We start from the raw sequence: 13770 nt of genomic DNA, 5'->3' as shown, positions 1-13770 counted from the left end.
AATCATATAAGATCACTACATATGGGCATGCATTAAACAGCTGGAGGACTTAACCATGAAAACAGCAAACAAAACGTTTTCTGAATATAACGTACTTTGCCGAGTTTCAATATCAAAACCCTTTTGAACAGTTAAATAAGAAGGAAAAACCTAAGAGTTGAGAAAACAATCAGTATAATTGGTAATAGAGGCTGTAACATGCACTTAATTATAAATTAATTATGCTTTAGTTTTACTTTAGGTAATGCCTATGGGCGCTGCTGTCAGTTTTGGGCAATTGTTTCTATCTAGAGGTTTAGAATTTATTTGTTGAAAATGTACATAGTCCCTGTGCTTGGATAATCAGACCAACATGTCCAAGCATATTAAATTATATCAACTCTGGAAAGGTGGATGTGCAGTGACCAATAGAAAGAGTTCAAGCATTAATACTAAAAGCAAACTGATAAAACCCAAAAAAGTAGTAGCTTCTAAAATTGCCCTAACTGTTCACAAAAGCAAATATATTTATTTTTTTTCTTTGTGTTTTGTTTTATTTGGTTATGGTATTGGCAGGTTGGATTTTTGAGTTCGGAACATAAACACGTTTTCTTAAAATAAGGCAAATGTAAAGCAATAAAACATCATACATTAAAACATCAAAATACAGTGGAGAAGATCCTTCCTTTTCTGCCAAGGGGGAGACTGGATGTTTTCCTTGGACCTCCAGGATACCTCTCTACACAACAACTTTGCCAGGGAGTCCATGAGAGTTTCATAGCAAAAGCCAGTCATCATCCATTCTGGACCCTTCCATTTAGTTTCAGTGCCGTCCCCAGGGTGTTTACCAAATGTGTGTCCGTGATTTCAGTGAACTCTTGATTGTAAAGGGTAAAGATCTTTCCACACTTGATGATGATTGTCTTGTAGCTGCAACAATTGTATTTAGACTAGTTACTGCTTGTGAGCCATTACCTAAAGGAGAGCCACACCCACAGACTCAAAAAAAACATGCTTATTTCTTCATAGTTTGTTGTTTCCTATACTTTAACACCACTCTGGGACTATTTACAGGTTTTTAAATATTTTTATATGTAAATTGTGAGTCTGACCACTCACACCTAACTTCATACCTGTCAAAGTGCTAAGGGTAATTTCAGAGGTTACCTTCTGTGATTGACTGCTCACAGCAGGAGACTTGGCTCATATACTGTTTCCTTGTTCTAGCCTTTATTTTCTTTATGGGTAGGGGAAGGACCAGGGAGCTGTGACATCACAGCATGGGTGGGTTTTTAGAATAGTAGTGGTGATGTCAGTTTTGGAAGGGAAATTGCCAGAAAACTACCTGTATTCAGTGGCCTTAATGGCATCAGTGAATTGGAGACTGCCACAGGGTGGGACAAAAGTTTTTCGATAGTGAAACCACCACGGTACAGTAAAGTACTGTTCTAGTGGAGAGAAACAGTCAATTTAACATCTTTTAAATGCTTTTTTGTTTATTCACAGCAAGGACGTTAAATAGGGAGAAAAAAGACGGAGAAGTTGAGCATTTAATAATTGAATCCCACTTGTTGTTGTTTGTCTTTCGGCTTTTCCCGGTTAGGGGTCGCCACAGCGGAACTCCGTTCCGCTAATGATTGGCAGTAGATTTTCACGAACACTTAGGTGCCAGCTCGACGTTCAGCCTTCAATGAAGGCACGCCCATTTACGCATGTCTTTTGAACTCCCACCCAACTGTGGAGGACATGCAGACTTCACACAAAAGGCACTCCCCGCACTCCAGCTGAAAATCGAACGGGAGAACCTCTTGCTGTGAGGCAACAACGCTACCGCTGCACCACCGCGGATATCTACAATAATAGAATCCCACTGTTGTCCTTTAATCTATTCCAGGCCTTGTGAATAATGGTGTACACTGTAAAAATTCCACTTGGAGCCCTCACAGACAATAACCTTCTTATGATGCACCTTCGACACTCTTTCTGGTGAATAATGGTGAACACTGTAAAATTCCACTTTGAGCCCTCACAGACAGTAGCCTTCTTATGATGCACCTTCAACACTCTCTCCTGTTTTCCTTGCACATGATTTTTCCTGAGCAAACTAGTGCCCTAGGTTTCTTCACTCTTGTTGTCATCAGCTGTCTACCATTGAACAGTGGGCCTAATTGCAGCTACATTCTCTTTGCTTCCTTGTTCAGGGTTCCATGTGAGAGTCATCCATGAACTCTAAAAATTGCAGCGGGGTCAGGTAATGGATCCTATGTCTCTTCATTTAAAAATTTCCAAGGCCTGAAAAACTCATTTACGGTTGTGAATTTACACTCTTCACATTCCAACCCTTGTAGTTGCTGTCACTATGAGCCATTCTGCCTTAGGATTGGGGGGGTTATTATCCGGTCAGCCAGTCAAGGTGTATGGTCGCAGATTATTGGCAGTATACAGGTCATGATTCTAGTGATGAATGTGGTCCTTCTCACTCTGTAGTCTTTCCAGGACTCCCTACCTGTAGTGTAATTGCTGCACGCACTGGTAATATGGCTATTGTTGCAAAAGGGGGTTACTCACTCCTGCCCCATGTGTTGAGAAGTGATGAGGGTATAGGATGGTAATGTATTAGTAGGTTGCTTTCTGATGGCCAGTGTTAATCCATGGTAGGCAGATTCACTCATGATGCCTCATATGTATGAATAAAGGAATGGATTAACTTTTCTTATTTATTGCAGTGTCCTCTGGTCCTGCTTACTGGCATCTTATAATTTACCTAGTTTGCAGAGCACCTGACGTGAATGCTCACAGGTCCCTTCTCATTTCTTTTACTTCATCCTACTGTGTTTCCCTTACGTAAAGTTGGTTTCACTTCTGATTTTCTTTGCATTGAATGTATGCTCCAGTGCTGTGTATAAGCCTGAATTGAAGGAGTCGTAGGAGGAGGTAAGATGTGCTCCAAGTGTTCTTTTGATATGTGTTTGCTAACCGAGTTCATTTAGCTGATTGTACACATTTAAGTTATTCATAGGAGTGTTTACTATTGCAGTACATGTTGCTAAATTTTCTTAGATTGTAGACGTGCACAGTTCTGACTTGGATGGCATTTTGATATTCGTTTTTGTTGTTATTTTTTAGGTTGATAAAGTGGTGATAAACCCGTATTTTGGTCTTGGTGCTCCTGACTATTCAAAGATACAGATTCCAAAGCGAGAGAAATGGAGGCGGAGTATGAGCAGTGTCACAGAAGACAAGTACTACTTTATTTATTTCTTATTTCAAAATGTGTGTAAATGTCATCATGCGCATTCATAGGTGGTATGTTTATTTTCTAGATGTTACGTTTATCTGTACTTTAAACAAGTTCTTTTCTGTCATGCATGAAATGGTTTATCACTGCTGCTACTTACATCATAGTTGCTCGAGGCAGAGTGTACCGGAATGTGCCTTGAAAATTTCTGAATTGTAAGTCAATTGCTTCCTATCAAATTTTTTTTTTTTGCTCACTTTGCCCCCTGCTGTTGGTCATCAGCCCACTCCCAGCCAGCAAGCCCATTTATTCTTTATCAGTCACGAAAGGGCCATTGTTCAAACATACATCTGAGTAGTTTGTGTTTTTTTTTTCCTGAATTTTCAGTCCTGAGCTCCCTGCCCACACTAGGCATAATGTGGAGGTGGGGTAATGCAGTGGGCCATCTGTAGGACATATTCTCACTTCCACAAGTGCTATTCCATTCATGTGGGCCCACTCCACTCTCAAAGAACAAATGGTTGGTTCCCCAGTATCCACCAGGGAAATCATACCTCCAGCTAAGTGCATCCTCCCCACCCTGTGGGAGAGGCGAGACTTCACCACCGCTTGCTCCTCCAATGCCCAGGACTAAAAAAAACAGTCACCTAGGTCCTAGTCAGGGGCTCCATCACTGTGTAATGATTCCTGCGTGCAAAACATTGTGGCACAGTAAAAGTGGCATTGTCACCTCTCAGCATAGTTTTCTCACTCATCCCTAAACCATGCAGTAGACAGATTGGCAATTTTAAATTGTAAACTGTCCAGTGTGTGTGTGTGTGTGTGTGTGTGTGTGTGTGTGTGTGTGTGTGTGTGTGTGTGTGTGTGTGTGTGTGTGTGTGTGTGTGTGTGTGTGTGTGTGTGTTTGACTGTACTGCCTGCTGACCACTGGACCCTCTGCTGGCTGTTGGCATATCAGCCTATTCAATCCTTTCAGTGTGCAAGAGCCAACCTGGAGAGGTTGTCATCTAGGCAACCATTATAAGTGGTTATAGATTTTTTAAAATTTTCTCCTTGGCTGTAACTCTTTTTGTAGTCAGCAAGGCACTGGTGAGGGATCTGCAGTACACTGATGGCTGAGGACATTCCTTGGAAACAGTCCTGCCCCTCTGCTTACAGCACGAACAGTAGTCCCGCTGATCTCCACAAGGGAGATTGCACCTCTATATGTGCCCCTCAGTGCTTGGAAGCCCCAGCAGGAGTGGTGAGCAAGCCATGTTTCTGTACTATTAACCCTCCCTGCTTGGCCCCTCTAGTGTACTGGCCTTTAATCAAAGCAGTGAAGGCTCCATTCCTTTGTGCCATGGAACCAGACAGGTGTGTGTGTGTGTGTGTGTGTGTCTGTGTGTGTGTGTCTGTGTGTGTGTGTCTGTGTGTGTGTGTCTGTGTGTGTGTGTCTGTGTGTGTGTGTCTGTGTCTGTCTGTGTCTGTGTCTGTGTGTCTGTGTCTGTCTGTGTCTGTGTGTCTGTGTGTGTGTGTGTGTGTGTGTGTGTGTGTGTGTGTGTGTGTGTGTGCGTGTGCGTGTGTGTCTTTGTATGTGTGTGTCTGTGTGTGTGTACACTAGTTGAGTGGTGCAGAAGAAAGGCCTGGTAATCTGCTCCCATTTCCTACTTGTCTGGTAAACTGTGCGATTTGACAGCATTGGATCAAAATATTGCAAAATAACTCTTAGAAGTACAGAAGCAGTCATTCAAAAGTCACTAGCTAATTATGCATCTGCTTGCTTAGCTGGTTTAAAAAGTTCCGCCTTTGGAGCACTGCCTTTCACCATGGATACTTCAAGTGAAGATGGGAACTGAAAGCTGTGTTAACTTACTTGCTCCTCAAGATAGCAGACACAAAAGCACTAATATATGTTTGACAGGGGCCATATACATGCATCTCTTTTCATTATGTTGCTAGGATGAATAGTTAACACTGGTGATAATGATTATATAGCTGTTTGGGGAAGGGCTTCTCAAAACCAAGAAAAGGTGGTTAATGTGGAATGTGAATTTATTTTTTGCAAAAACTGACGGAAATGTAAAGCAGCAGCAGTGAATTTGTATTTATTCTGAAAGTGAGGTTACTGTGTTTTTATTTGTTACTGTACAGGGAGCGTCCATGGGTTGATGATTTTCCACTTCATCGTAGTGCATGTGAAGGAGATACTGAGTTACTAAGCCGCCTTCTGGATAGTGGTTTTTCAGTCAATCAGATGGACAACGATCACTGGGCACCAATTCATTATGCATGCTGGCAAGTATAATTTTGTGTTTAGTTTATTATTTCAGTTTGCTTTTTCATTTAATTTTGTGTTAATTCTCTTCATTTTCTACAAATTGTTTTTGAAGTTTTGGAGCAGAGAGCAACCTGGTTATAAGTAATGCATATAGTAATCGGATTATGTCTATTTGTTTTTGTTGACTGGAGAGGTATGCTGAATACAAGGGACTTCACATTTTCAGACATAGCCAAGAATGATGTAACATCAGGAGCAGGCAAAAGATCTATCATTATGGACAGTCATTGGTGAGTCTTGGACTAGATTCCTAGCATCATTTACAGTTTTAGTTTTCTAAATCTGAAGAACAAAGATCTATCATTATGGACTGTCATTGGTTTGTCTTGGACTGGATTCCTAGCATCTTTTACACCTTTAGTTTTCTAAATCTCAAGAACTCATGGAGTGGACCATACAGTGGTTCATGCCATGATGTCATGTGATAAAGCAGATAAGCATGCCTAACCCCAGAGCCTACCTGATGTTCTTCGTGTTTCACTGTTGCAGTCATTACTTTTGGGTAATCTGCTGGCAGGTTGCCCTCAGTTGGCCTGAATAACAAAGTCTTGGGTCCTGCATCGGTTGCAGTCTCCTCTTCCAGGTCGTCAGGGGTATAAAACATGCAGCCGACACCATTTTATTCAGTCTTTCTTGCCGTGCGGTGCCCGAAGCAGAAGCAGTTTGCAAGTGCCGGTCGGCCAACTGACCTCATAAGGATTTTCATTTGTACTGCATTCCTTGCCTAGGCCCAGATCATAACATGCCTTGCTGTGGGTTTTGTGCTAGATTTAACCAACGCACTATTAAGCGTTGGTATATTTTTGCTTCTAAATATTTTGGATCAAGATTTAATTATCCTGAAATGTCGTTGGTTAGCAATCCGACTACCGGAGTTCACAAAAAACACAAAGAAAAAGACAGAGACAGACTGTTGAGGTCCAAAATCGACGACAAAACTTCTCCTCAGCCAGTCGCCAGTTCGCCGGTACTCAGTGATTCGCTTTCGCAGCCTCTGATGCTCGCTACTTTTGAGTCGCAGGCCTCTACCGAGACCCATGCAAAGTCCGGTATGCCGCGAGATTCTCAGAGTATTGAACCCGCGGATGTGTCTCCCTTGGATGGGTCCGGAGCCGCTGAGCAGGCACCGGCTTCTGAGGGTGTTTTCAGGCCTCAACATTTTTATATAAAACAGACGCCAGCCTCGAAAACAAGATCAAAAACATCTTCTGTCTAAAAAATTGACGCACGAGCCACGTGCTCAGGGCCCTATACCTAAAAAACAGATGATCAAAATGGCTAAGGACTTAATTACCTTGATCAGGGGTTCCCAACCCCCCCCCCCTGCTAAGAGGCCTAGGCAAGGCACTGATTATGAATCTTCAGATCAGGTTTCCAGTTCTTCTGATCAGGAATTTTCTATTCCACCCTATGAGGATTCTGATGCAGAAGAATCCATCCCATCTGCATCTCCTCCTGAGGATTACTCTTTTGGAGAAACTTTGCATACTTTAAGGGAACATTTTCACTGGGAGAGTCAGGACTTCTCTGAATCAAAAAAGAGGTTTAGGGATTTCCTTCTTCCTCCTCAGCATAGGCCTTTGGCAATACCTCCTGTTTTAGACATTGTTGATGATGTATTTTTGGAATCAAGGATGGCTCCCGATTCCCTACCTCCGGCTCCTGGTATGCCAGACAGATATTACAGGGTTCCTGACTCCCACAAATTTCTTTTCAAAAATCCTGCTGCTGATCCTGAGACTATTTCACAGGGGCCAAAGGTGTAAAGGCCTCTACAGCCAAATATCCTAGCCCCTCTGATAGAGATTCCAGGGTGCTGGATAGATGGGGAAAGAAGGTTTATATGTCTGCAACCTTGGCAATTAGGGCCTTAAACTGCCAGTTTCATATGCTTAAATATCAATAGCGTGTTATGGGCTTACTGAAACAGAAAATGATGTTGATTTCTAATTGTGTGGAAAATAAAGAATTACAGGATTTATTGCATTCAGCAGAACAAGTTGGAAAGCATACTTTGCAATGTGGTTTTGATGCCTTGGAGGCCTCTTGCAAGACCGCAGTTACTGGATCTGTGATTAGAAGGCATGCCTGGCTCAAGGAGCAAAATCTGCCTGATCATGTTAAAGCTAAATTGTTGGATGCCCCCTTGCAGCATGATACTCTGTTTGGTAATAAGGCAGAAGAGGTTTTAAAGAAAATGGAAGACAAAGCTAAATCTATGCAAACTGTAAAAGATTTCTTGCAAGTGCAGCCACCCATGTTCAGTAGGCACTGGCCTACTAAAAATTGGTCCTTTTCTGTGTCCAACAGAGACACTCAAGGCAAATCCAGGCGCTCAAAAGGCTCCAGATACCAATCACAGTGTTCTTACAGATCAAAGCAATGGGGTGCCTCCACCTCCAAATCTGGAGGAAACAAAGCACAACTCTACAGTAAGCAGCATCAATGACTTCCATCTACCTTCACCAAGCACTAATCTTTTGGCAGCCCCCTTGGGGGAAAACTAGCACTTCATGCTCAAAATTGGCAGTTAATTACCCAGGACAAGTGGGAATTAAACATAGTATCCCAGGGGTACATATTTAATTTCCATATTTTGCCAATTCCAAACGGTTGGCCAGATCTGCCACAAAATCAGTGGGCAGAGGCTTATTAACAAGTTATGTCCCTCATGGATATGGGGGCTATTCAGCTAGTACCAGAAAAGGGAAAAGGACAAGGTTTTTATTCAAGACTTTTCCTGGTACCCAGAAAAGACAATGCCTGGCGTCCATTCCTGGACTTATCGATTTTGAACACGTTCCTGGACATTCCAAAATTCAAAATGCTGACTTTACGACAGCTACTGCCTATGCTGGGCAGGAACGCTTGGTTAGTGACTCTAGACTTAAAAGAGGTATACCTGCATATCCCAATAAGGGAATCATGCAGAAGATACCTCCGCTTCAAGGCAGGTGTTTTGCATTACCAATTCTCTGCACTGCCCTTTGGCTTATCTACTGCACCCAGGGTCTTTACAAAGTGCCTGGCACCAGTAATTGCATTCTGCAATCAAAGAAGCATACAAATTTATACTTATCTGGATGACTGTCTCATTCAAGCAGAGGACAAGGGCACTCTTCTTCAACATCTGGCATTTGTAAAAAGGCGTCTAACATGCCTAGGGTACACAATAAACGAAAAGAAATCCCAACTGGTACCCTCTCAAATAATTACATTCCTGGGTGCAAGCTTGAATACAACTGCCCAGATGGCTTACCTTACGCCAGACAAACAAAGGCAACTGACAACATACTTCAAACAAATGGCAACAAAAACCCAGCTATCTGCAAGACAAATTCTGCAGGCTTTGGGGTTCATGGCATCCTGCATTCTACTAATTCCATATGCGAGACTGCATATGAGGAAACTACAATGGTATCTAAAAGGTTTATGGAGTCAACATTGTTACAATCTGGAAACAATGATTCCTCTCATTCCCTGCCTACAACAGGAGTTTCTTTGGTGGGCAGAGACATGTCACCAAAACAAGGGACTGTCATTCACTCTACCCCCTGCCATCCGTACCCTAACTACAAACGCATCAGACTATGCTTGGGGGCCCACCTGGCTGGGAGATGCATTCAGGGTAAATGGAGTCCAAAACAAATGCATCTGCATATCAACTAGAAAGAGATGCTAGCTGTTTAGAATGCTCTTACAGCCTTCAAGGACTTACTTCATTCAGGACAACTACTGATAAAGAAGGATGACACCACAATTATGTGGTACATAAGCAGGGGGGTACACATTCCTACCCCCTTTGCAGACTAGCCATGGCATTGTGGAACACCGCTTTGACTTACCAAATACATCTTCAAGCTCAGTTCCTGCCAGGAAAACAAAATACTCTGGCAGAATTCCTAAGCAGAAATCTTATGGACCCACACGAGTGGAAACTGGATCCACAAATCTTCAGCATGTTAACACAGACATGGGGGAGCCCAGACATTGATCTGCTTGCCTCTCTCCAAAATTATCAACTGGACAAATTCTGCACAATAACTTATCACAGAAAAGCATGGAAAGTGGATGCCCTATCATTCAGCTGGAAAAACCTATCAGTCTATGCCTTTCCCCCTCTGTCTCTTCTCTCCAAGGTCTTACTAAAAGTCAGACAGGAAAAAACAAAAATGATCCTAGTTGCTACGGACTGGTTTCGCCAGCACTGGTACCCAGTTCTAATGAATATGTCTCAACTTCCTCCTTGGTACTTGCCTTCAAGTACCTCATCTACTGTCTCAGCAGAACAATCAAATTCTGCACACCCAGCTCCAAATTCTGAACCTTGCAGCATGGCTGATCATTTAATTATTCAAATAATACCTCTCAGTAAATCTGTGATGGATGTTATTTTGGAAGCCAGAAGGCCTAGTACTAGAAAATCTTATGCTGATAAATGGAAGAGAGTCTGTGCTTGGAACCAAGCACAAGGAACGGACACAGCAAAGCCCAATATCCCTCAGATTTTACAATATTTGACTGAGATGCTTGACAAGGGCCTATCTTTTTCTTCAATAAAAATCTATGCCTCTTCCATCTCTGCTCATTACAACACAGAACCTCCCCTCTTTTCTCATCCTCTACTTAAACAGTATCTTAGAGGGGCCAAAAATTTAAGGCCTCCCAGAAGATCACCAACTCCTGCATGGGACTGGAAAAACTCACCCTGCCTCCTTCTGAACCAGCAGCTACTGTGGATATAAAATTTCTATCTTGGAAAACAGCTTTCCTCTTGGCAGTCACTTCAGCAAGAAGGGTTTCAGAACTACAGGCTCTCATGGCTGTGGAGCCTTTTATTACATTTTACCCGGACAGGGTGTCCCTCAGGACCAATCCTTCTTTTATGCCTAAGGTGGTATCCAGGGTGGCTCTTAACCAGACAATTCACCTGCCAACATTTTACCTAAATCCGCAGAACAAGGGGAAGCGGATTCTGCATTCATTGGATGTATACAGACAACTAAGATTCTACTTAAACAGGACCATATCTCTAAGAACGTCTGAGCAACTACTGGTGGCATTTGCTGCAGGATCAGCGGGGAAGGCTATATCAAAGCAGACTGTTTCTAAGTGGATAAGCCACTGCATAAGTTTCTGCTACTTGCACCATGGTAAATCTGTGCCCAAGGAGATCAAGTCACATTCCACCAGGGCTGCCTCAACCTCCGCAGCTTTTCTCAGAGGGGTTCCAACCAAAGACATTCTAGAGGCTGCTACTTGGAGCTCTGTTCATACCTTCACAAAGCATTATTATTTACCTCTCTTCTCCAAATCCAGGTCAGGCTTTGCCACTGCAGTTTTGCAGGGCCTTATAGCCACCCCTAATGCTATTTAGTTCCATCCTCCCATCCATAGCTTTGGGATTCTACCCAGATGCAATGACTGCAACAGTGAAACACGGAGAACATAGTACAGTTGTGTACACTTAACATAAATGTAGATGTTCGAGTGTATTCACTGTTGCAGTCCGGGTTACCCACCTGCCATCCCCCTTTTTCTATACCTTTTCTTTCCTTCACTATATACTAAAGCCTTTGTGGTGCATTTGCCTTTAGATGAAGGTAAAGTTTATATTGCTAAAAGTGCATTTACATATATTTCTGTTTTATATATATATATATATATATATATATATATATATATATATATATATATATATGTTTGCTCCCCATTTGGGGGGCACCTGACATCTGGGGCAAGAAAAACTGAATAAAATGGTGTTGGCTGCATGTTTTATACCCCTGGCGACCTGACGTCATGGAAGAGGAGACAGCAACCGATGCAGGACCCAAGACTTTGTTATTCAGGCCGACTGAGTGCAACCTGCCAGCAGATTACCCAAATGTAATGACTGCAACAGTGAATACACTCGAACGTCTACATTTATGGTAAGTGTACATAACTGTACGTTCCTTTGTGCAACTCACAAACTTCAGATTTCAATACCAATGTTGTTTGTTGTTTGTTTGTATGCTGTGAAAAAGTTCAGTATTCGATGCTAAAAGCAGTGATACCTTCAAAATTGTTGCCATATAAAATAAAGACCTGTGCTGGCAGTGACTTTGCTGCATGGGGGAGGATTGCAGCATGAAGCACTGTTCTTCTAAGTACCACTTATTCAGCATGGCTACTACAGACACTAGGGAGAAAACCCCCTAGCTTGTCTTACTAGTAGGAGGCTGACAGCAAATGAAAGGCTAAGGATGGGGATTGACATTTGGATCCTATATATTTATACGTGTGTGTGTGTGTGTGTGTGTGTGTGTGTGTGTGTGTGTGTGTGTGTGTGTGTGTGTATGTGTGTGTGTGTGTGTATGTATATATATATATATATATATATATATATATATATATATATATATATATTTATATATATATATATATACGTATATGTGTGTGTATGTATGTATGTGTGTGTATAGCCAGTGTATTTCTTCGTGCCAGTCCCAAGCCTGGATAAATGGGGAGGGTTGTGTCAGGATGTGCATCCAGTGTAAAACATTTGCCAAATGCATATGCGGACAACAATACAGATTTATATACCGCATCAGTCTTGGCCCGGGTTAACAATGACCGCCACCAGTACTGTTAGCCAACAGGGTGCTGGTGGAAATTGAGCTACTGTTGGCCAAAGGAGAAGAAGGGGAAGGCAAGCTCGAAGGCAGGAAGAGAGGAGAAAGGTTAGGAGTGTGGTTAGTGAGGGTAAGAACTTTGAATGTTGGCAGTATGACTGGTATAGGGTGAGAGCTAGCTGATATGATGGACAGAAGGAAGGTTGATATATTGTGTGTGCAAGAGACCAGATGGAAGGGAAGTAAGGTCAGGTGTATCGGAGGTGGGTTCAAATTGTTCTGTCATGGTGTGGATGGAAGGAGAAATGGGATAGGGGTTATCCTGAAGGAACAGTATGCCAAGAGTGTTTTGGAGGTGAAAAGAGTGTTTGATAGAGTGATGTTTATGAAGCTGGAAATTGATGGTGTAATCATGAATGTTGTTAGTGCATATGCTCTGCAAGTTGGGTGTGCAATGGATGAGAAAGAAAATTTTTGGAGTGAGTTGGATGAAGTGGTGATGACTGTACCCAAGGATGAGAGAGTGGTGATTGGAGAATATTTCAGTGGGCATGTTGGTGAAGGGAACAGAGGGGAATAGGAAATAATGGGTAGGTATAGTGTTAAGGAGAGGAATGCAGAAGGTCAGATGGTAGTGGATTTTGCGAAAAGGATGGACATGGCTGTGGTGAATTTTAACAAGAGGCAGGAGCATAGGGTGACATGCAAGAGTGGAAGAAGATGCACACAGGTGGATTATATTCTATGCAAGAAGGCCAATTTGAAGGAGATTGGCGACTGTAAAGTGGTGACATGGTGAAGTGTAGGTAGGCAGCATAGAATGGTGGTCTGTAGGGTGACAGTGGTCAAGAAGAGGAGGAGTGTGAGGGCAGCACCAAGGATCAAATGGAAATTGGAAAAGGGTGATTGTGAGGTGTAGTTCAGGGAAGAGTTAAGACAGGCACTGGGTGGCAGTGAAGAGTTACTGAATAGCTGGGTAACTACAGCAGAGCTAGTAAGGGAGATGGCTAGAAAGGTGCTTGGTGTGATATCTGGACAGAGGAAGGAGGACAAGGAGACCTGGTGGTGGAATGAGGAAGCACAGGAGAGTATACAGAGAAAGAGGTTGGCAAACAAGAAGTGGCGGGTGAAGAAAGTAGACAGGAGTATAAGGAGATGAGGTGCATAGCAAAGAGAGAGGTGGCAAAGGCTAAGGATAAGGCATATGGAGAGTTGTATGAAAGGTTGGACACTAAGGTGAGAGAAAAGGACCTGTACCAATTTGCTAGACAGATGGACCGAGCTAGAAAAGATGTGCAGCAGGTAAGGGTGCTAAAGGATAATGAGAGAAATGTACTCATAAGCAAGGAGTGTGTGTTGAGTAGATACAAAGAGTACTTTGAGGGGCTGATGAATGAAGAGAATGAGAGAGAGAGAAGGTTGGAAGATGTGGGGATAGTGAATCAGGAAGTGCAATGGATTAGCAAGGAAGAAGTAAGGATAGCTATGAAGAGGATGAAGAACGGAAAGGCATTTGGCCCAGATGACATACCTGTGGAAACATGTAACAACAGGAAACAACTTGTAGGCAAAGTAGCAATGAAGTTTTTAACCAGATTATTTAATGAAATCTTGGAAAG

The 13770-nt window shown here is 42.6% G+C and overlaps 1 protein-coding gene across 1 annotated transcript in view; it reads left to right on the top strand.

The window, feature by feature from the left end:
* Nucleotides 1-13770, top strand: part of KRIT1 (KRIT1 ankyrin repeat containing) — a 772078-nt gene that overhangs the window by 188776 nt on the left and 569532 nt on the right. The window contains 2 exon segments of the mRNA XM_044066350.1: nt 3047-3221; nt 5351-5494. Of these exon segments, the coding sequence (XP_043922285.1) occupies nt 3047-3221; nt 5351-5494 (319 nt within the window).

The sequence above is a fragment of the Protopterus annectens genome, chromosome 3.part1 (genome assembly GCF_019279795.1).
Source record: "Protopterus annectens isolate FY-2018-M chromosome 3.part1, PAN1.0, whole genome shotgun sequence".
Classification (NCBI taxonomy): domain Eukaryota; kingdom Metazoa; phylum Chordata; order Ceratodontiformes; family Protopteridae; genus Protopterus; species Protopterus annectens.
The sequence above is the reverse complement of the archived record's forward strand: the minus strand, read 5'-3'. Positions and strand labels throughout refer to the sequence as shown.